The 20,212-nt window shown below is 49.6% G+C and overlaps 1 protein-coding gene across 2 annotated transcripts in view; it reads right to left on the reverse strand.

Moving 5' to 3' along the window:
- The window catches only part of LOC138526939 (extracellular tyrosine-protein kinase PKDCC-like), a 53,079-nt gene that overhangs the window by 15,620 nt on the left and 17,247 nt on the right, over positions 1–20,212 (reverse strand). For both annotated transcript variants that reach the window (XM_069637829.1, XM_069637828.1), the window contains exons 2-3: positions 17,879–18,001; positions 14,768–15,039 (exon numbers count right to left, since the gene is read on the reverse strand). In XM_069637829.1, the coding sequence (XP_069493930.1) occupies positions 14,768–15,039; positions 17,879–18,001 (395 nt within the window). The remainder of the gene's footprint in view (positions 1–14,767; positions 15,040–17,878; positions 18,002–20,212) is intronic.

The following is a 20,212-nucleotide window of genomic DNA, read 5'->3' on the forward strand; positions in this document are numbered from 1 at the left end:
ATGCATGGGTAAGCATGGAGAATTAATCAAAATTCTTTCCAGATTTCACAGCGGGTCAGTTGGCAGCAGGCTCCATCGCCGACCAGGATTTGGGGCGTCAATGAAAGGGTGTAGTGTTCTTGCATAATGTGATGCTCTTTAAGGTTCAAGTGTGTACCATGTTTTATATGAAGTCCAAATGAATGCAGCATAAAATGCAAAAACTGAATATTTGTTTTGTGTTACTTTGGTGTGTGGGGCATGGGTGTTGGTCCTTGGTGACCTAGCGGGATTCCAGAGTGGGCGGCGTCCTGGTGGGGCCCGGAGGAGCAACTCTGCGTGCTACCAGGTCAAAGTACGATATCTCGGGGCCCGTCACGTGAATTACATTGGGCATTGTTAGGAAAGATTTCGTTATTGTAGGGAACTTTCCTTCCATGTGGCAACCCCTAAACTTTTTGCTATTGTTTTTAACCTTGTTGTTGACTTTGCCAGAGAAGTACAGCCTTCTGCCGCACTTCTCTGGGCTTTCGCTCCTTTCTTACGGGGAAACTGACATGCCCTTAAGACAGTCAGTACCGGGGAACGCTGTTTCCCGTAGTTTCTTTTATCGTGTCGCCATTTTAGTGCAACACGACACAAGAGGGCACTGTAAGCTAAGTTACAGCTCTCTTGGGTCTCTAGCCTTCTACAGACCCTAGACACTCTTGTAGGATGGTTTTTGGATCGGTGCAGGTCATTCAGGGACTGGGCTGGTGGCAGCGATCATTTGGTTTATTTTGAGCTCCTTTTGCCGTTCTGAGCACCTTTTTGCCGCGAACACAAAAGGGTGGCCCGGCTACCCAAAATGGCCGGACCACGAGGCTCCTTTGTCTCGTCCACTGTCCGTCTTGCTCCCTTTACCTTCCCCCGGGTCAGGCGACCCGGGGCCTTCCTTATTTGGGCATGTAGTTTCCCGCGAAACACGGTTGCTTTCCCGGGCTTCTACATGTCGTTTGAGTGCCCCCAGGATGTGGGCTGGGCTGTCTGGTCCCAATACACATCCTGGGTGCCAGAGAGTCTAGGGTGGTGTGAATGCCTGGGACCACCGTGGTCCGTGATTGGTCCACGTATGGTATGTGTGTTGATGAGCGGATCTCCCATTGGCTCCCCTCCGTTTTGGCGCGAAGGGAACCGTGGATAAGAGGGAGCTGGAAACACCACTACCATGTCGATCTCCTGAGTTCTTGCGAACCCAGGGATACAGGAGCCAAGTATCCTGCGAACACGAGGCTGGACCGAGGAATCGCTGGTGACCCCCTGAAGAACTTCTGCTCCTCATTGCTGTCGTCCGGTGAAGCCCTTTCCACCTAAGATCGAACAAGAAGGCCTGTACTGGCGCTTCGACCTATTGGAATAGCAGGACCAGCTATTCCCGGCACCTTCATCAACTCCTGCCGTAAGCCTTCGGAAGTGTCTCTGGGCCATCCAGTTGACTGACCAGCTTACTAAGGAGTCCTGCTCTGTAATCGCCGACAGGTTGGGTAGTATTCTGAGTCCGGGGCACGCTCACACGCTTCGTTTGCTTAGCAACCCTAAGCTAGAGGTGAACGGTGCTCATTTGGCTTGAATACACCCGGCCGTTCCGTTGCCCTGCTGTGGCGACAAAACTGTGCTTGTTTCTTCGATCGGGACGTCTTTTTACTCTGCACGACGACGAGACGTTCCCTGCTCTTCAGAACCTGCCAGAAGCTGCATCTATCGAGGAGAAGCTCGGGCCTGCTTGCTTCGGGGACCGGTGAGTAGATTAGCTAGGATCTGGTCGCCCTCCTGCAGTGCCCCTTGCTTTTCCCCGCTGTAAATACAGCACCCCTTGTCCGTACTCGCGCCCTGCTTCTGCCTCACAGTGGAGGCTGCGCTAGAGTCGCGGACCGTGTTCTCCTTCATTAGGGCACCCTACAGAACTGTCCAACGTCCTCCGAAGAGCTTCACCTTCTGCCCACTGGCACCGGCGTGTGCAGGTACTTTTGAGCGCTAGGCTCCACTCTTCGTAGGGATTGGACTACCATCCAGTTAGGGGCCTCAGAAGGCGGACATATCACACGCATTGGTTCGCACTGCCTGTTTTCCTTCCCCTGCAGGTGGATAACATATTTCGTGCTGCTAATGCTGTGAAACTGTGTATTCTGTATATATATTGGGTGGATAGTGTATGTGTTGGTTTAATATCGTTGTATATTGCTGCTTTTACTGTGGTTATTAGTTTCAAGGCCTTATAATAAATGTGTATCTATTTTTGATATAAACAACTGTTTGGAGTAGTTTGTAAGCGCTCTTGCTTTGTGTGCTCACTGCGGGCTTTCAGTCACCCTCACCCCTCTTGAGACCTAGTCTTGACCGCCGCGATCGCTACCTTGATTGGTCTGGCTTGTCCAGAGGTTACCCTGTTCCAAGTAATTAGGTTGGCCTTCTGAACTTCTGCGCCACCAGGACAGAGTTCAGAAATCCGTCTTAACAAATTGGTGTACAGCGGTGGGATACGACTGAAGGTATCCAGTGTTGCGCACGAGCTAAGGCGTTTTCAGGTTATTCCAACCAGGACACGCAGTAAAGTATTGAATATAACGTTAAAAAGGCCATAGTCCTATCAACAGTATGGAAACGAATACTTTATTAACCTTAAATGCTTCGAAATCTGAAACATTGAAGAAGATGTGTGCGGAGAGAGGGGTTTCCTCTCAAGGCACTAAATTGGAAATGATCCAGAGAATCGTGGCGTGGCAAGAAGCGCAGCTTGACGCTATAACTTCCGAGGACAGTGCAGAAGGTGGTGGGGCTGCTCTCACTGGCAGAACCGACGGTTCTGCCGCTGCACTGATCCATCACGACCACGAGGACAGGGAGGATGTAATGTCTAACGTTTCCTCTGCCAGTGTTGATGGGGAGGCTATGCTTGAATTCAAGAAGCAAGAGCTGCGGTTTAGGCAGCAGGAGCTTGAATTCAGCATAGCCAAACTGAAAATCGACCAGGCAGAAAAACAAAAAGACAGGGATCACCAGTTGGAACTGGCCAAGCTTCAGTTCGCAAATGGGTCCAAGGGTCCTGGACATGGTTCTGGGGCTTCCTCTCATCCACGGTTTCCAAAAGATCTGCTCAGTGTGTATGAGGAACGAAATGACATTATGGACTGGTTAAATGCGTTTGAGTATGCATGCGAGGTTCAAGAGGTTGATAATGCGGATAAGATTGCATGGTTACTCAGCAGACTGCCCCATTCTGGTTGCAGTGCCATTATGGAAATGTCGAAGGCTGAGCGCGCTGATTTTGCAATGTTGAAGCAGACTCTCATTTTAAAGTTTGGGAAGACTCCGACCCAATATTTGAAAAGGTTTAGAGAGTATAAGAAAAAGGAAGGTGGTACTTGGGTGTCGTATGTAGCTGAGTCCCTAAAAAACTTAACTGGCTGGGTTGAAGGTTATAAGGTTTCTACCTTCGAAGGCATGATCAATCTGGTCATGCTGGAACACATTTTTGCTTCTTCTTCCCCGGAGCTTAAGCAGCATTTGGCCGATTCGAAGGAGATAGATCCTAAGAAGCTGGCCATTGCAGCAGACTTATGGGTGTCACATCGAGTGTCCCATAAGGACAAAACTCATCCTGGTAAGCAGGAGGAAGGGAGAAAGACCAAAGATATGGAGGGTGGGGAATCTGCTAAATCATCTTCCCATAAGGGCCACAAAAAGAAAAATAAGGGTAAGCCATCCGAGAACTCACAGGGTAGTGGAGGTTCGCCTCCGAAACAGAACTCTGGTTATAATAAGCCTCCCTACGTAAACAGACCCAATGGGGCTTGTTTTTCTTGTGGAGCAACTGACCATGTGAAGGGGGATCCCCGTTGTAAGGTTAGACCTTTGGGGGTCCACTCCGCTAATCTGGCCTTCTCCTCCTACGAGGAAGAAGAGATTACAGGAGCATCCTTCTCCTCAGACTCATTTCCCAGCGGAATAGAGGCTGAGGTAGTTTTAGTGTCCCTGGGTTCCTGGGAGCCTAAAGTCGCAGAGGCGTATGCTAGGATTCCAGATAATACCAAGCACTACTTTAAAGACAGTGTGCTGATCAATGGAGTGGATACTCCAGCTCTTAGGGATAGTGGGTGCAGTCGAACTGTAGTGGATTCTACCTTGGTAGACTCAGAGGAAGTTGCCAGAGCTACTCTGATGCCCACTAAGTTGGCTGACGGCCCCCTCCGTATGTTTCCCGTGATCCCTGTTAATCTAACTTTAAATGGTACAGCAGTTAGGATTCCAGTGAGCATTCAGAGAAACGTCCCGGGAAAGGTCTTGTTGGGCAATGATCTCAGAGCTCTAGGGCTCGTAGGAGACACTGCCGAAAGACCCTACACACGGTCTCAAGCACGGGCAGCATTGGCCAAGTCCAATACGCCGCCCCAGCCGAAGGGGAAACCCAAGGCGAAAGGAGTCAACAAGTCCCGACGGGGGAAAGAGAATATTCCCCCGAGCTCGCCTACCACTGCGGTGGAGGGAGTTGGTCAATCGCCCGAGCCTGACGAGGAGGTGGCGATGCCTGAAGTGTTCGACCCCAACGACCATCCTGAACTAAAAGACTTGTTAGTTGAAGGAGGTCCTGATAGGGACGACTTCAGTAAGGGCCAACGTGAGTGCCCATCTCTGGAAGGCCTAAGGAGACAGGCCTGCTCCCAGCTTGAGGGTGAACCTCCTGGGAAGCATCGGATTTATTGGGAAGGTGGACTCCTGTACAGTGAGCCCACAGAGTCTACAGAAGGAGACCATAGGAGGTTGGTGGTTCCCCTTGCTGTTAGACCCTTCCTCCTGCAGTTGGCGCATGAAGTTCCCCTTGCTGGTCACCTTGGAATGAAGAGGACCAAGCAAAGGTTATCTATGCACTTCTACTGGCCCAAGATGGGGGTGCAAGTAGAAAGTCACTGCAGGAGTTGTGCCTCCTGCCAGTTGTCTGGTAAGGTTGGCGCGACAATCCAAGCTCCATTGGTACCGCTCCCAGTTGTGGGGGTACCATTTGAAAGGGTAGGGATCGACATCGTTGGTCCCCTTGACCCGCAAACATCCTCAGGCAATAGGTTTATCCTGGTGCTGGTCGACCATGCAACCAGGTATCCTGAGGCCATCCCATTAAAGACTGTAACTGCCAAGTCAGTTGCAAAAGCTTTACTCGGCATATTTACTAGGGTTGGCTTCCCTAAAGAAGTTGTGTCAGATCGTGGCAGCAACTTTATGTCGAAGTATATGCAGGCTATGTGGAAAGAATGTGGGGTCACCTACAAGTTCTCTTCTGCATACCACCCCCAGACCAATGGTCTGGTGGAGCGTTTCAACAGAACGCTAAAGAGCATGATTGGGGCTCTGGAGGAGCCCCAGAGAAGAAAATGGGATCTTCTTTTACCATGCTTGCTGTTTGCCTACCGAGAGGTACCACAGGAGGGTGTTGGCTTCAGCCCCTTCGAACTTCTGTTCGGTCATCCCGTACGGGGACCCTTAGCCATCGTCAAAGAGGGATGGGAGATGCCCACTCCCCCTGTTACTACCAATGTAGTTGACTATGTGCTAGGGCTCAGAAAACGGATGGTACTCCTGATGGGCTTGGCTAGTGAAAAGTTGAAGGCAGGACAAGCGCTGGTGAAACATTGGTACGACCAGAAAGCTTCCTTAATTCACTTTACCCCTGGTCAGCAAGTCCTGATCATGAACCCTATAAGGCCTCGCGCCTTACAGGACAAATGGTCAGGCCCTTACACAGTGGTGGAGCCCCTGGGTGAGGTGAACTATTTAGTGGACCTTGGAAGGCCTGGACAGGCTCCAAAAGTGTTCCACGTAAATAGGCTGAAGGCTTTCGTCCCAAGAGTCGAAATCGCAGCACTGCTACTGGCGTCAGACGTTGAGGAAGAGGAGTCAGAACCTCTTCCCGACCTGTTCCAAAGCGGTCCTTCAGATAGCTCCGTTGAGGGTGTCCGAGTGGCCCCTCACCTGACTTCTGATCAGCAGGCTGAGGTGAAAAGTTTGCTTAGGCAGTTTTCCCCCCTGTTTTCACAGTCGCCTGGTTTGACACCTTGGTGCAAACATAACATTGACACAGGAGACAGTGTACCTACCAAAAGTAGGGGATACAGGATGTCGGATAAAGTACGGTCTTATATTAAGACCGAGGTCAACAAGATGTTAGACCTTGGGGTGATTGAACCCTCTAGTAGTCCTTGGTCCAGTCCTGTGGTATTGGTTCCAAAGGCAGGCACCTCTGAATTGAGGTTCTGCGTGGATTACAGGGCTCTGAATGCTGTCACCAAGACAGACGCTCACCCCTTGCCTCGAACTGACGAGCTGGTGGATACCTTGGGTGCCTCCAAGTACCTCAGCACAATTGACCTGACTGCGGGCTATTGGCAAATAGCTTTAGCAGAACATGCCAAGGAGAAGACAGCATTTTCAACTCCCGACGGGCTTTACCAATTCCGGGTAATGCCGTTCGGATTGAAGAATGCACCTGCCACTTTCCAGAGGCTTGTGAATCATGTGTTGAATGGGTTGGACGAATTCTGTCTTGCATATCTGGACGATATAGCAGTTTTCAGTGCCACCTGGGAAGACCATGTGAAACACCTCGGGATTGTGCTCCAGGCTCTTCAGAAAGCCCACTTGACCATAAAGGCGAGTAAATGCCAGATTGGACAAGGCTCAGTGGTTTACCTTGGGCATGAAGTAGGTGGAGGAAGGATACAGCCTCTCCCCAGTAAAGTACAAGCAGTACAAGACTGGCCTACCCCCACTACACAAACCCAAGTGAGAGCCTTCTTAGGACTCACGGGTTATTACCGCAATTTTATGGCAGACTATGGCACCATAGCTGCTCCTCTGACTGCCCTCACAACTCCGAAGAAACCCAAGAAGGTAACTTGGACTGACGAGTGTGAGAAGGCCTTCAATGGCTTGAAAGACTCCTTGTGCCAGGCCCCTGTGCTCAGGGCCCCTGATTATCAAAGACCTTTTATCGTGCAGACGGATGCCTCTGACACTGGGATAGGAGCTGTACTATCACAAGTAGATGAGAAGGGTAAGGAACACCCTATCGGTTTTATTAGTCGCCAGCTTAAGGACAGAGAGCTCAGATGGTCCACGGTAGAGAAAGAATGTTTCTCTGTTGTGTGGGCCCTAAGGAAGCTGCGGCCCTACCTCTATGGGACCCACTTCACTGTGCAGACTGACCATAAGCCGTTAAAGTGGCTAATGAACATGAAGGGGGAGAATCCAAAGTTGCTTAGGTGGTCCATAAGTCTACAAGGCTTCGACTTCACTATTGAGCATAGGCCAGGTGTCCAACATAGCAATGCTGATGGGTTGTCCAGAATGTTTTACCGACCTGAACAAGAGACTCATCCAGGGGTGGATTAGTTCCCCCTGTCCATAGTCTGGGAGGGGCGAGTGTTAGGAAAGATTTCGTTATTGTAGGGAACTTTCCTTCCATGTGGCAACCCCTAAACTTTTTGCTATTGTTTTTAACCTTGTTGTTGACTTTGCCAGAGAAGTACAGCCTTCTGCCGCACTTCTCTGGGCTTTCGCTCCTTTCTTACGGGGAAACTGACATGCCCTTAAGACAGTCAGTACCGGGGAACGCTGTTTCCCGTAGTTTCTTTTATCGTGTCGCCATTTTAGTGCAACACGACACAAGAGGGCACTGTAAACTAAGTTACAGCTCTCTTGGGTCTCTAGCCTTCTACAGACCCTAGACACTCTTGTAGGATGGTTTTTGGATCGGTGCAGGTCATTCAGGGACTGGGCTGGTGGCAGCGATCATTTGGTTTATTTTGAGCTCCTTTTGCCGTTCTGAGCACCTTTTTGCCGCGAACACAAAAGGGTGGCCCGGCTACCCAAAATGGCCGGACCACGAGGCTCCTTTGTCTCGTCCACTGTCCGTCTTGCTCCCTTTACCTTCCCCCGGGTCAGGCGACCCGGGGCCTTCCTTATTTGGGCATGTAGTTTCCCGCGAAACACGGTTGCTTTCCCGGGCTTCTACATGTCGTTTGAGTGCCCCCAGGATGTGGGCTGGGCTGTCTGGTCCCAATACACATCCTGGGTGCCAGAGAGTCTAGGGTGGTGTGAATGCCTGGGACCACCGTGGTCCGTGATTGGTCCACGTATGGTATGTGTGTTGATGAGCGGATCTCCCATTGGCTCCCCTCCGTTTTGGCGCGAAGGGAACCGTGGATAAGAGGGAGCTGGAAACACCACTACCATGTCGATCTCCTGAGTTCTTGCGAACCCAGGGATACAGGAGCCAAGTATCCTGCGAACACGAGGCTGGACCGAGGAATCGCTGGTGACCCCCTGAAGAACTTCTGCTCCTCATTGCTGTCGTCCGGTGAAGCCCTTTCCACCTAAGATCGAACAAGAAGGCCTGTACTGGCGCTTCGACCTATTGGAATAGCAGGACCAGCTATTCCCGGCACCTTCATCAACTCCTGCCGTAAGCCTTCGGAAGTGTCTCTGGGCCATCCAGTTGACTGACCATCTTACTAAGGAGTCCTGCTCTGTAATCGCCGACAGGTTGGGTAGTATTCTGAGTCCGGGGCACGCTCACACGCTTCGTTTGCTTAGCAACCCTAAGCTAGAGGTGAACGGTGCTCATTTGGCTTGAATACACCCGGCCGTTCCGTTGCCCTGCTGTGGCGACAAAACTGTGCTTGTTTCTTCGATCGGGACGTCTTTTTACTCTGCACGACGACGAGACGTTCCCTGCTCTTCAGAACCTGCCAGAAGCTGCATCTATCGAGGAGAAGCTCGGGCCTGCTTGCTTCGGGGACCGGTGAGTAGATTAGCTAGGATCTGGTCGCCCTCCTGCAGTGCCCCTTGCTTTTCCCCGCTGTAAATACAGCACCCCTTGTCCGTACTCGCGCCCTGCTTCTGCCTCACAGTGGAGGCTGCGCTAGAGTCGCGGACCGTGTTCTCCTTCATTAGGGCACCCTACAGAACTGTCCAACGTCCTCCGAAGAGCTTCACCTTCTGCCCACTGGCACCGGCGTGTGCAGGTACTTTTGAGCGCTAGGCTCCACTCTTCGTAGGGATTGGACTACCATCCAGTTAGGGGCCTCAGAAGGCGGACATATCACACGCATTGGTTCGCACTGCCTGTTTTCCTTCCCCTGCAGGTGGATAACATATTTCGTGCTGCTAATGCTGTGAAACTGTGTATTCTGTATATATATTGGGTGGATAGTGTATGTGTTGGTTTAATATCGTTGTATATTGCTGCTTTTACTGTGGTTATTAGTTTCAAGGCCTTATAATAAATGTGTATCTATTTTTGATATAAACAACTGTTTGGAGTAGTTTGTAAGCGCTCTTGCTTTGTGTGCTCACTGCGGGCTTTCAGTCACCCTCACCCCTCTTGAGACCTAGTCTTGACCGCCGCGATCGCTACCTTGATTGGTCTGGCTTGTCCAGAGGTTACCCTGTTCCAAGTAATTAGGTTGGCCTTCTGAACTTCTGCGCCACCAGGACAGAGTTCAGAAATCCGTCTTAACAGGCATCAAAGAGCAAAACACAGTAGGGCGTGTATTGCAATGGGCATGAGGGGGGCCAAATCACAGTTGGAGACGAGAGAGCACATTTCGGTCTCGGTGTCTCCATATTTCCTGGATCAGAGAAACGAGGCAGCCAAAACATCAATGCCCTCAGGACACACGCGTTCTTCTAAAAACAAGTTCCTAGCTCAGCACGAACTTGCATCTACATGGATCTCCAAGGAGACCAATACTTTGATTTGAAATTTCACAAAAAAAACATGGTATTAATATTCTGAAAATTTGCAGACTAACAAGAAGATTAAAATTAGAGAAGAAGTGGCTGTCTTATGATCGCTCTTCTGAGTTCAGACTGGGTCTTTTTTTTAACATTATTTCCAGATCCTGATCCATTTCTCATGCTCATGTTTTTTTGTCACAGATAAAAGGTGTGCAACTTTTATTTAAAGCAAATAATCAAAACTATAATAATTACCTTCTCTCTTGTCAGCCGCCTATATGAGCTGCGTAGGATCATCCAAAAGAGTTTACACACTCAGTGGTGGAAAGTCTCTGTGAATAAGGCCCTGAGATCTGTGGATCTTCTGAGATTATGCACTACAACTCCCATGATCCCTATCCATTGACTGCGTTGGCTAGGCTGATGGGAGATGTAGTCCAAAACCTCTAGAGAGTCAAAGATTGCAAATCCAAGATTGTAGAGGGTAGCAGGTTCAAAAGTAGACATTTCATATGCGAGTTAACCTAAAGTGAGATTACTAGTGATTGATATTTTATTTCTATCATGCTCGTACACAAGTGTTTGTGGTCGACAAACCCTGGTCAGCAGGTCAAAAATTGACATAAAGAAGGAATAGGCAAAGTATAAAGTTTAAGAGTAAGGGTAACCAAAATAAATAGTTCTTACATTTGGTTCCAAGTGCCATGTGCAAGGAAAGGAGCATCGTTATTATCTGCTAATACTGCGGTTCTGGGACTGCCCATGCCCCGCCAGGCACCTAAGATCCACTCCAGCATCACCTAAATGGATGTTGGCTTTCGGTGGTGTGTTTACATCAGGGGTTGCAACTACCAATGGCTCTCCAGATGTTTTGGACTACTGATCCCATCATCCCTAGCCATCACAGTCAATTGTGAGGGATCATGGGAGTTCTAGTCCAAAACATCGGAGAGCTGCAGTTGGCAGGCCCCTGCCTCACACCAAGGATGTCCCATCTCAGTGCTCACTCGCAGGTTGCTCTTGGCCATCAACCATCATCACCTGCCTACTACAAACTGACCAATCACATCTTGTCCAGATGATCAAATAGGCTTTTGACCCGTGAGGGCCACCTTACTTAATGCTCTCCTTCCCCTCCCCTTGACATGAGACTGCTTGTGGCAGCATACAGCAGTTTACAAATTCAAATAAACACATTTGTTCTTGCCTGGCAGACTAGCACTGGATCTCATTTGCATTCACGGCCTGCCCACGCCCTGCTCTCCTATTTCAGGGGGTCTGCAAGTTGTGGTTCTCGCGATGTGTTGAACTATGACTCCCATGATCCATCACCATTGAATATGCTGGCTAGGGCTAATGGGACTTGCAGTTCAAAAACATCTGGAGAGCTGAAGGTTGCAGACCCCTGCTCCATGGCCAGCTTTCCTATGACAAGAGGAGATGTATTTCTTTTTTATTATTCAGGTATTTATTGAGCTCGGCCGTGGCTTCAGGAAGTAACAGATTGCTTTTCAAGTCAAAAGGGGAAGTACACAGCGCGGGAAACGGGTCGCAATGATCAATACAAGGGAGCGAGGGGCTAAGAACGGGCGGGCGGAGGGCGGGCCATTGGGCCGCAAGGGACCTACCAGCAACCAGGGGAGGAAACCGGGAGTATTAGACTGCAGATGTAGTACACACCTGGACACCGTATTGTCGTCAAAAAGGATACGACGTTATGGTAGAAATGAAAGATGGACCAGTTATCCAGTGCCTTTCGATGTACCGTTTTCTGCTTTTTGTTTTACTTATTTGGATATTTTGTAGAACCCCACACATCATCTTGTGTACGCTTCACAAAACTTGTCTGGCTGTTCGATTATTCCTGGCGATTGTCCCATCGCACCACCTCCTTAGTCCCGCCCTTGTGAGCCAGTGGATGTTGTAAGCCAAACGGGCCCAGACAATTTCCTGATTCGGCCTAAAGCAGAGGGCTCTCTCTACCTGCAAACAGCAGAACCTGTTCATCGCTTCCTATGGGCCCGGGGGCCAACAGAAGTGGTCTGTCTTTACGAGAGAGCAGCGGTCAATAAATTAAGCAAGTTTACCACCAATTTCATTTTATTGCTTTTTAGGTCGTAAATGATGCTGCCTGTGGCACTGCAAGGAGCATACAGAGAATACCACCAGATGCAACCCTAAATTAAGGATAAACACACTGGAAAAATCCATAAAATGTGCCTGGTGACTGGTCTTGGCGTCGATGCCATTGCAGCAATTTGCACTTACATTGGCAGCTTTGCTTCTGCATCGGTCTGACTGCTTATGCGGCAACACAATCCTTACTTACGTTAAAGGGGGCAGGGGGAAGCATTAAAAAAGCGAGAGGTGGGCATGGACGTCTGACCCGCACCCATTTTTAGACAGAAATAAGAGGCAGATTTACATCCGCTTTGCTCGTTTTTCAGGGAGCAAGCAAAGCATGTAAAAAATAAAAGGAATGTGGCTGTGACAAAGGGTGGAGTTCAAATAATGGATGGAAGGGTGTTTGGGGGACTTGACCCCGATTTTTTATTTTTTATTCAATTAAAATGCATCGATGTTGAGGGGAGCGGAGAGCTATTTGGCTCCCGCTTGTGGCCCAGAAGAGTCTGGTTACCTTGACACCAACAGCTACCTGGAGGTGCCTTTGGTTCCCCAGGCCCACTGATGCCAAACTAACACACCTTTGTGTATTTACATCTGGGCATTTGGGACAATCTATAGATAAACATGCAGACCCATCTATACAAAATTTAAAACATAAATAATGTCATAAATAATGGACAGAGTGATAGGGTTACATCTTCTATGAAGGTTAGATTTGCAGAACGCCATGCGCTAGCTCCTGGTTGCCCAGTGGTAGCTCCTGGTCACTGGTAAATGTTGGACCCCAGGAGCTAGTTTTAGCTCCTGCTTATCAAACGAACGAAGACTGTGCATATCGTTGCAAAAGCATCGAAGCAAGACATCGCTGGTCTTAAAATTTGGAACCAGCTGCCATTAACTCTTAGATCTATTTCTGATTTTAATGTACTTATTTTATGTATTTATTTTTATTTTTGTAAAGCGCTGCAATCCCACTGGCCTCAGAGCGCACATAGAGGACAGACAGGGGTCCGGCAACAGGAAGTCAACTTAAATCCCGACCAAAAACCCATTCATTTTCCCGATTCCTGGCATCTTCAGGTTTTTCTGTAGTCTGTTTCTTTTTCCACCTTTTTTGGCGCCATGACGCCCTTGGGTGAAAGCCGTGCCTTATAAGAACCAGATGGATGGATGGATGGATGGATGGATGGATAGATAGATAGATAGATAGATAACAATGATCTGTTATTTTCAAATCGTTATTGAGAATTGCGACCAAAAGCCATTTAGGTTTTAAGAAAGACCAAATATGAAAGAAATCCCCGCCCACATTCATTCTATGGACTGTACTTGGTCCATACTTCTTGTATATGGCATGACAACTGACCTGGATTTAACTATTCTATGGGTCGAAAAGCAGAAAAGTAACATTTGACTCTCATGACATAACCAACATTACAGCCCTGTAGTATGTGCAAGGTGGTTTTAGTTCCACACTGTTAGGATACACACAGTGTTTGTTTGCTGGGCCTATAAAATCGTTCTATGGAAGGAATGTAAAAAACATCTCTGCCTACGATGGGCAAAAGTAGGACTTAATGTAAGTGAGTGTGCAAGTGAGTAGGCGCCCAGGCGATTGAGGAAGGAGCACATTAGCGATTAAGCGAGTGAGTAGGTGAGTGAGACGGTGGGTTCACTAGTAGGTGATTTGATAGATGGTGGAGTGAGTAACAGAGTGCACTAGCAATTAAGTGACTGGGAACTAGGGCATTCCATTAGAGAAATGAGAAGGGGAGAGACTGAGCTCATTCTTGGGCCAGTGAGTAGATGAGTGAGTGAATACATGCAAACATAAATAGTAAAGTGCCTTGGGGATTCAGTGAGTGTGTGAGAAGAGCATGTATGTAGGTGAGTGAGTTGGTGAGAAAGGGAGTTAATTATTGAATTAGTTAACTGGTGGGTTTGTGAGTAGATGAGTGAGTGAATAGATGAAAGCATGCATTAGTGATTGAGTGAGAATAGCATGTATGTAGGTGAGAAAGTGGTATGTAGGTGAGAAAGTGAGTTAATTAGTGGGTTTGGGGGTAGATGAGTGAGTGGATAGATGAAAGCGTGCGTTAGTGATTGAGTGAGAAGAAGATCATGAATGTAGTTGAGAAAGTGAATGAATTGGTGGATGGGTGAGTAGCCCAGTGAGTTAATTAGGGAGTGGGTGAGTGAGTAAGTAGGTGACTGAGTTATTTGGTGAGTGGCCCAGTGAATGAATTAGTGATGGGGGCTGAATGCAGAAACATACGCAGCGCACATTATAGGTAGACTGCCACATCAGGCATGGATTCCTCCCTGGTGATGCACCCCGACCACACCAGGCATGGATTCCTCCCTCGGGATGCACCCCGACAATCTAGGCATGGATTCCTCCTTCGTGATGCACCCTGCCACACTAGGCATGGATTCCTCCCTCGTGATGCACCCTGCCACACTAGGCATGAATTCCTCCCTCGTGATGCACCCCGCCACACCAGGCATGGATTCCTCCCTCGTGATGCACCCCACCACACCAGGCATGGATTCCTCCCTCGTGATGAACCCCACCACACCAGGAATGGATTCCTCCCTCGTGATGCACCCCACCACTCTAGGCATGGATTCCTTCCTCGTAATGCACCCCACCACACTAGGCATGGATTCCTCCCTCGTGATGCACCCCACCACACTAGGCATGGATTCCTCCCTCGTGATGCATCCGGCCACACTATGCATGGATTCTTCCCTCATGATGCACCCCGCCACACAAGCCATGGATTCCTCCCTCATGGCACCCCACCACACTAGGCATGAATTCCTCCCTCGTGATGCACCCCGCCAAACTACGCATGGATTCCTCCCTTGTGATGGACCAAGTGTAAATTACCTGTAGGCATTGTACAGGTTCCGCTTTTCGTTGATGCCCTCACAGGTACCAGCTGGAGAGCAGCGCAGGAGGAAGGTTTTCGTGGGGAAGTCGAGCTGGCAGTCATCGTCTTCCCGGCACGGAAGCTCCTCAGTGCTGGCGTCATCCAAGTCGGTCACTTTGAGCTCACCGTCGACTAGGACAAACTGCCTGGGCTGGAAATCCAGGAGTGCGATGGAGCCGAGTGGGGACTGGGCCAGGTAGTGAAGCAGCTCCACCAGGTTCAAGCAAATCTGGCAGGGGAGGAAAGCCATTGGCGTCGTCAATATATCACATGTAGGTAAGACATAGGCATAGTAGCAATGTAGCATTGATCCTTTCAACGGGTGTGCGCCTACTCCTGCTGGCAGCATAGTGCTGGAAACACACACACATATATAGCCATGCACTATGATGAAACTGAAAGGAACTCTGCTTGTAGGGCTGAAGCTTGGATTTACGGGACAGGAGTCTGCTTGTAGGGCACAAGCTTGGATGTACGGCGCAAGGGTCTGCTTGTAGGGCTCACGCTTGAATTTACAGGGCAATGGTGATTGTAGGGCTCAAGCTTGGAGTTACGGGGCACAGGTGTGCTTGTAGAGCTCAAGCTTGGATTTACGGGGCAGAATTCTGCTTGTAGGGCCCAAGCTTCGATTTACGGGTCAAAGGTCTGCTTGTAAGGCTGAAGCTTGGATTTACAGGGCAAGGGTCTGCTTGTAAGGCTGAAGCTTGGATTTACAGGGCAGGGATCTGCTTGTAGGGCCCAAGCTTCGATTTACGGGTCAAAGGTCTGCTTGTAAGGCTGAAGCTTGGATTTACAGGGAAAGGGTCTGCTTGTAAGGCTGAAGCTTGGATTTACAGGGCAAGTGTCTGATTGTAGGGCTCAAGCTTGGATTTACGGGGCAAGGGCCTGCTTGTAGAGCTCAAGCTTGGATTTACGGGGCAGGGGTCTGCTTGTAGGGCTCAAGCTTGGATTTATGTGGCATGGTCTGTTTGTTGGGCTCAAGCTTGGATTTACGGGTCAAGGGTCTGCTTGTAGGGCTGAAGCTTGGATTTACAGGGCAGGGGTCTGTTTGCACGGCTCAAGCTTGGATTTATGGGGCAACGGTCTGCTTGTAGGGCTAAAGATTGGAATTACGGGGCAAGGGTCTGCTTGAAGGGCTGAAGCTTGGATTTGGAGGGCAATGGTCTGTTTGTAGGGCTGAAGCTTGGATTTACGGGGCAAGGGTCTGCTTGTAGGGCTGAAGCTTGGATTTACAGGGCAGGAGTCTGCTTGTAGGGCTGAAGCTTGGATTTACGGGGCAAGGGTCTGCTTCTAGGGTTCAAGCTTCGATTTACAGGGCACGGGTGATTGCAGGGGTCATCTGGGATTTATGGGTAAAGGGTCTGCTTGTAGGGCTGAAGCTTGGATTTACGGGGGCAGGGTCTGCGTGTAGAGCTCAAGCATGGATTTACGTGGCAGGGGTCTGCTTGTAGGGTTTACGCTTGGATTTTCGTATCGTTTTTCTTACACTGTTCTACACTGGGTCAGAAGGCTGTGCAGAAGCAGGTGGAGATTGTGGCATGTGACTAGGGGCCTCAGTGGGTTAGTAAGAACTATTGAAAGCAGCCGATATGCCCTCCTCCAGCTTGAGGGTTGGATTATACCAAAGGATGAGGGCGCCATGCTCGGCCGGGGTAGCCCTGAGTTTAGGCCTACTGTGCAGTGCCTTCCTTGCTACATGGCCTGCTGGGGGCAACAAAAACGAAAAGGTCACGCGACTTTCCATAGTGGACAGGAAGCTTGATCAAAGCAGGTCTGGGCTCATTAAACCCAAATGGTGAAATCTAGTGGTTACTTTAAATAAACTGTGGCAGTAGGTGCGATACACATGCATGACATGAATATGCAAATATTCTCCCATGCAATTCACTGTATGTGCATTATCTCAGGGCGGTTATTGGTCATATGTGTCCCCAGTGTGGGGGTGGTATATAATGGCACCCCGGCCCTTCGCCGGGGGAGACATAGCTAATAGCCTTCTTTTTAAGGGAAATCAGCGCCGCCTTGATCACGCTTGCTGCTATTAGCCACCAGGGGCAATGTAAGGGTAAGTTGGGAGGGGGGTGGGGGTGGGCAGGCTACTCGAGAGCAGCAGCAAGAATGGCAGACGGCCAGTCGAGAGCCACAGGTGGCTGTAAAGGTGGTGGGTGCTTACTCTGAGACTGAGACCCCCACCTTACTTCCGAGTGTAAGAAAATGGGGCACAGAATCTTACACCAAGCCAAAAAAAGAAAAAAACCAAGTGCCAACTTGGCCCATGTCACGACTGTCTCCTCCTGCAAGCGCTGGGGTAATATCGTTCTCACTCTTGGGGATGCATATAGCGCTTCGTGCCAGATTCCTGTCTTCTAAGCGCTCGACCCCTTGTAAAACGCCATGGGACTGTCACAAAGCGATGGGATTCAAGGTGTGTGTGTTTGATCATAAGCATGAACCGACACATCCCAGCACGCACAGAGCTTTTGATTAGAAAGCCTGAACTGGGGGAAGGGGGGGTGAAGCCTGAACTGGGTGAAGTGGTGGGTCCAGGACAGTGGTACCTCGGAAGACCTGGCAGGGAATCGGAACCTTTTCGCGTGTGCTTCGACCACCTGCCAAGGTGTCCTATTTAAGGGGGAGGGGCTTGGAGTTTCTGGCAGTTGTGCAAGTCAATCTTTGCGAGGTGGGGGTGGTCCTACCCCAGCCTCCCCCGCCCCACCCGCGATGACCTTTGCAGCCTCATCTGTTTACAGAGGCCTCCTTATCGAGTCAGGGGAGTGGGGGGCCTCCCACGCCGCGGAGACAGGCAGCCTCCCCCCGCGGGGCAGACACATGTGCCACCCTGTGATTAAGGATTATATCTGTGTGCTGTTTGCAGCTGCAGCTCTGTTTAGCAGAGGGCCTACCAGCAAAGCGAAGGCACAGGCAGGGAGAGAAAATGCGCGTATCCAGGCGCGCAAACAGAGCCCTGGCTGGGGGGGTGCGCATGCGCTGCCGCGGCCCCTGCTGGCCGGGGGGAGGGGCGGGGGCTGCCAGCCACCCGTGCATCTCTCTTTGCTTTGTCTCCTTACTTTGAAACGCTCCTCCCAGGGGGTCTGCAGCAGCTTAATCATCTCCAGAGGGCAGCCCAGCTCCAGCATGGCGGTGACCCTGGTGTCCGCGTCCGGGCTCCTGTCGTTGCACTGGCCCTGCAACTGCAAAGAGAAAAGGGGTGGGGGCTCGTGTTAGTGCATCTGCGAGGAGAAAAGGGGAGCGCGGGGGGGCTCCGACAAGAAAGCAGCGCCCAACTTTGAGAAAAAGCATGCACACCAGAAGAACGCACACAGCGTGACAATACACTTCAGGGAATACACGGGAGAGGGCGACCACCGCGTTATGTCGGGGTACTCTGCTTTCACGCCTTGTCTTTGGAGCATTGCGGCCAGTGCTTAGAGTGGGGTGGGAAATGGAGGGGGCGGGGCTGCAATGAGGGGGTGTGGCCCACATTATGGGCGTGGCCTGAAGTGTCCCCAGTACACGACAATAAAAAATAAAAAGGTATGGGGTTCCGTTATTTTTTTTATTGTCTCGTGCTGGGGATTCCCCCCAGCACTGCCAGTGATATGCCAGAGTCGCATTGCACTGTGCTGTTCCATGGGTGCTCAATTCATTGCGTTTCATTCAATAGACTGTGTCAAGCAGACAATTGAATGAAACCAATGGAATCCAGCACCTACGGAATAGCACAGTGCGATGTGACACTGGCTTGACGTCAGCAGGGTTTGGGTTCCTATCCCCATGTACTGGACAATAAATATGTTTTTGTATTGTCCCGCGCTAGGGATTAGAACCCGAGCCTTGCTGCTAAAAAAAAAACAGTGTTGTAGCACACTGTGCTATTTCATAGGTGCACACTTTCTTTAATTTTATACACGAGACTGCTTGACACATTAAGGCCCTTATGGGTTTAATGGGTCAAGCAGTATATGAATGAAACAAAAGAAATCCGACACCTAAGAAATAGCACAGTGCAACGTGACACTGGCTAGTCAGGTTCGAATCCTGCACTTCTGGACTGTCTGGGGTAGTATGAGTGCTGGCAGAGCCCCGGCTCGATCGAGGTGTTGGGAAACTGCCAGAGCTCAGCCCTGGCCCACTTAAAGCCTTCACTCTGGCCCTCCCCGAGGTGCTCCAGACTTTTGTCTTCTCGGGAAAGACGGAGTAAAACTGAGGAGTGCAAGTGGGAAGAGAAAAAGAACACTTCGGAAATTGGGGAAAAGGGAAGTGCTCTGGATGTGGGTCACTCTGCGTTATATGGACGGTCGACTGGAGAAAGCTGGAGAGCAGAAATAGGCTTGGTTTCAAAACAGTTTTAGGGAATGTGCTTAGATAATCCTGGTAGAGGCGTCGGCTTAATATATATGCCAAATGCATTTAAATTACTGAACATATTTCCCGGACAGTACACCTAGGCCATCACATCCCCCCTCGCACCACCTGACTCACTAGATGCCGCCCGCCCCTCTGCTCCCCACCACCCGGTACAGCTGTACCTTCGTCTGTGGCCCTCTGTAACCTACCCCCCCCATATATCTGTGCTGTTGTTACCTCTGAAAAATGCTCCGTTATGCATCTATACTGATGTATGCCTCTGAAAAGGGCTCCATTATGCATCTGTACTGTTACCTCTGTAAAGCGCTCTGTTATGCATCTGTACTGTTGTATACCTCTGAAAAGCGCTCTGTTATATATATGTATTTCTAGCAAGCAATCCATTATGCATCTGTACTGTTGTAATCCTCTGTACAGCGCTCCATTATGCATTTCTACTGTTGTATACCTCTGTATAGCGCTCCATTATGCATCTGTTCTGTTGTTACCTCTGTAAAGCGCTCTGTTATGCATCTGTACTGTTGTATACCTCTATAAAGGACTCTGTTCTGCATCTGTACTGTTGTATACCTCTGTAAAGTGTTCCTTTATGCACCTGCACTGTTGTATACCCCTGTAAAGCGCTCCATTATGCATCTGTTATGCATCTGTACTGTTGTATACCTCTGTAAAGCGCTCTGTTATGCATCTGTACTGTGTTATACCTCTGTAAAGTGTTTCTTTATGCACCTGTACTGTTGTATACCCCTGTAAAGTACTCCATTATGCATCTGTTATGCATCTGTACTGTTGTATACGTCTGTAAAGCGCTCTGTTATGCATCTGTACTGTGTTATACCTCTGTAAAGTGTTCCTTTATGCACCTGTACTGTTGTATACCCCTGTAAAGCGCTCCATTATGCATCCGTTATGCATCTGTACTGTTGTACACCTCTGTAAAGTGCTGTTATGCATCTGTACTGTTGTATACCTCTGTATAGAACTCCATTATGCATCTGTTCTGTTACCTCTGTAAAGCGCTCCGTTATGTATCT

Source organism: Ambystoma mexicanum, chromosome 14 (genome assembly GCF_040938575.1).
Source record: "Ambystoma mexicanum isolate Mex_15411 chromosome 14, UKY_AmexF1_1, whole genome shotgun sequence".
Lineage (NCBI taxonomy): Eukaryota > Metazoa > Chordata > Amphibia > Caudata > Ambystomatidae > Ambystoma > Ambystoma mexicanum.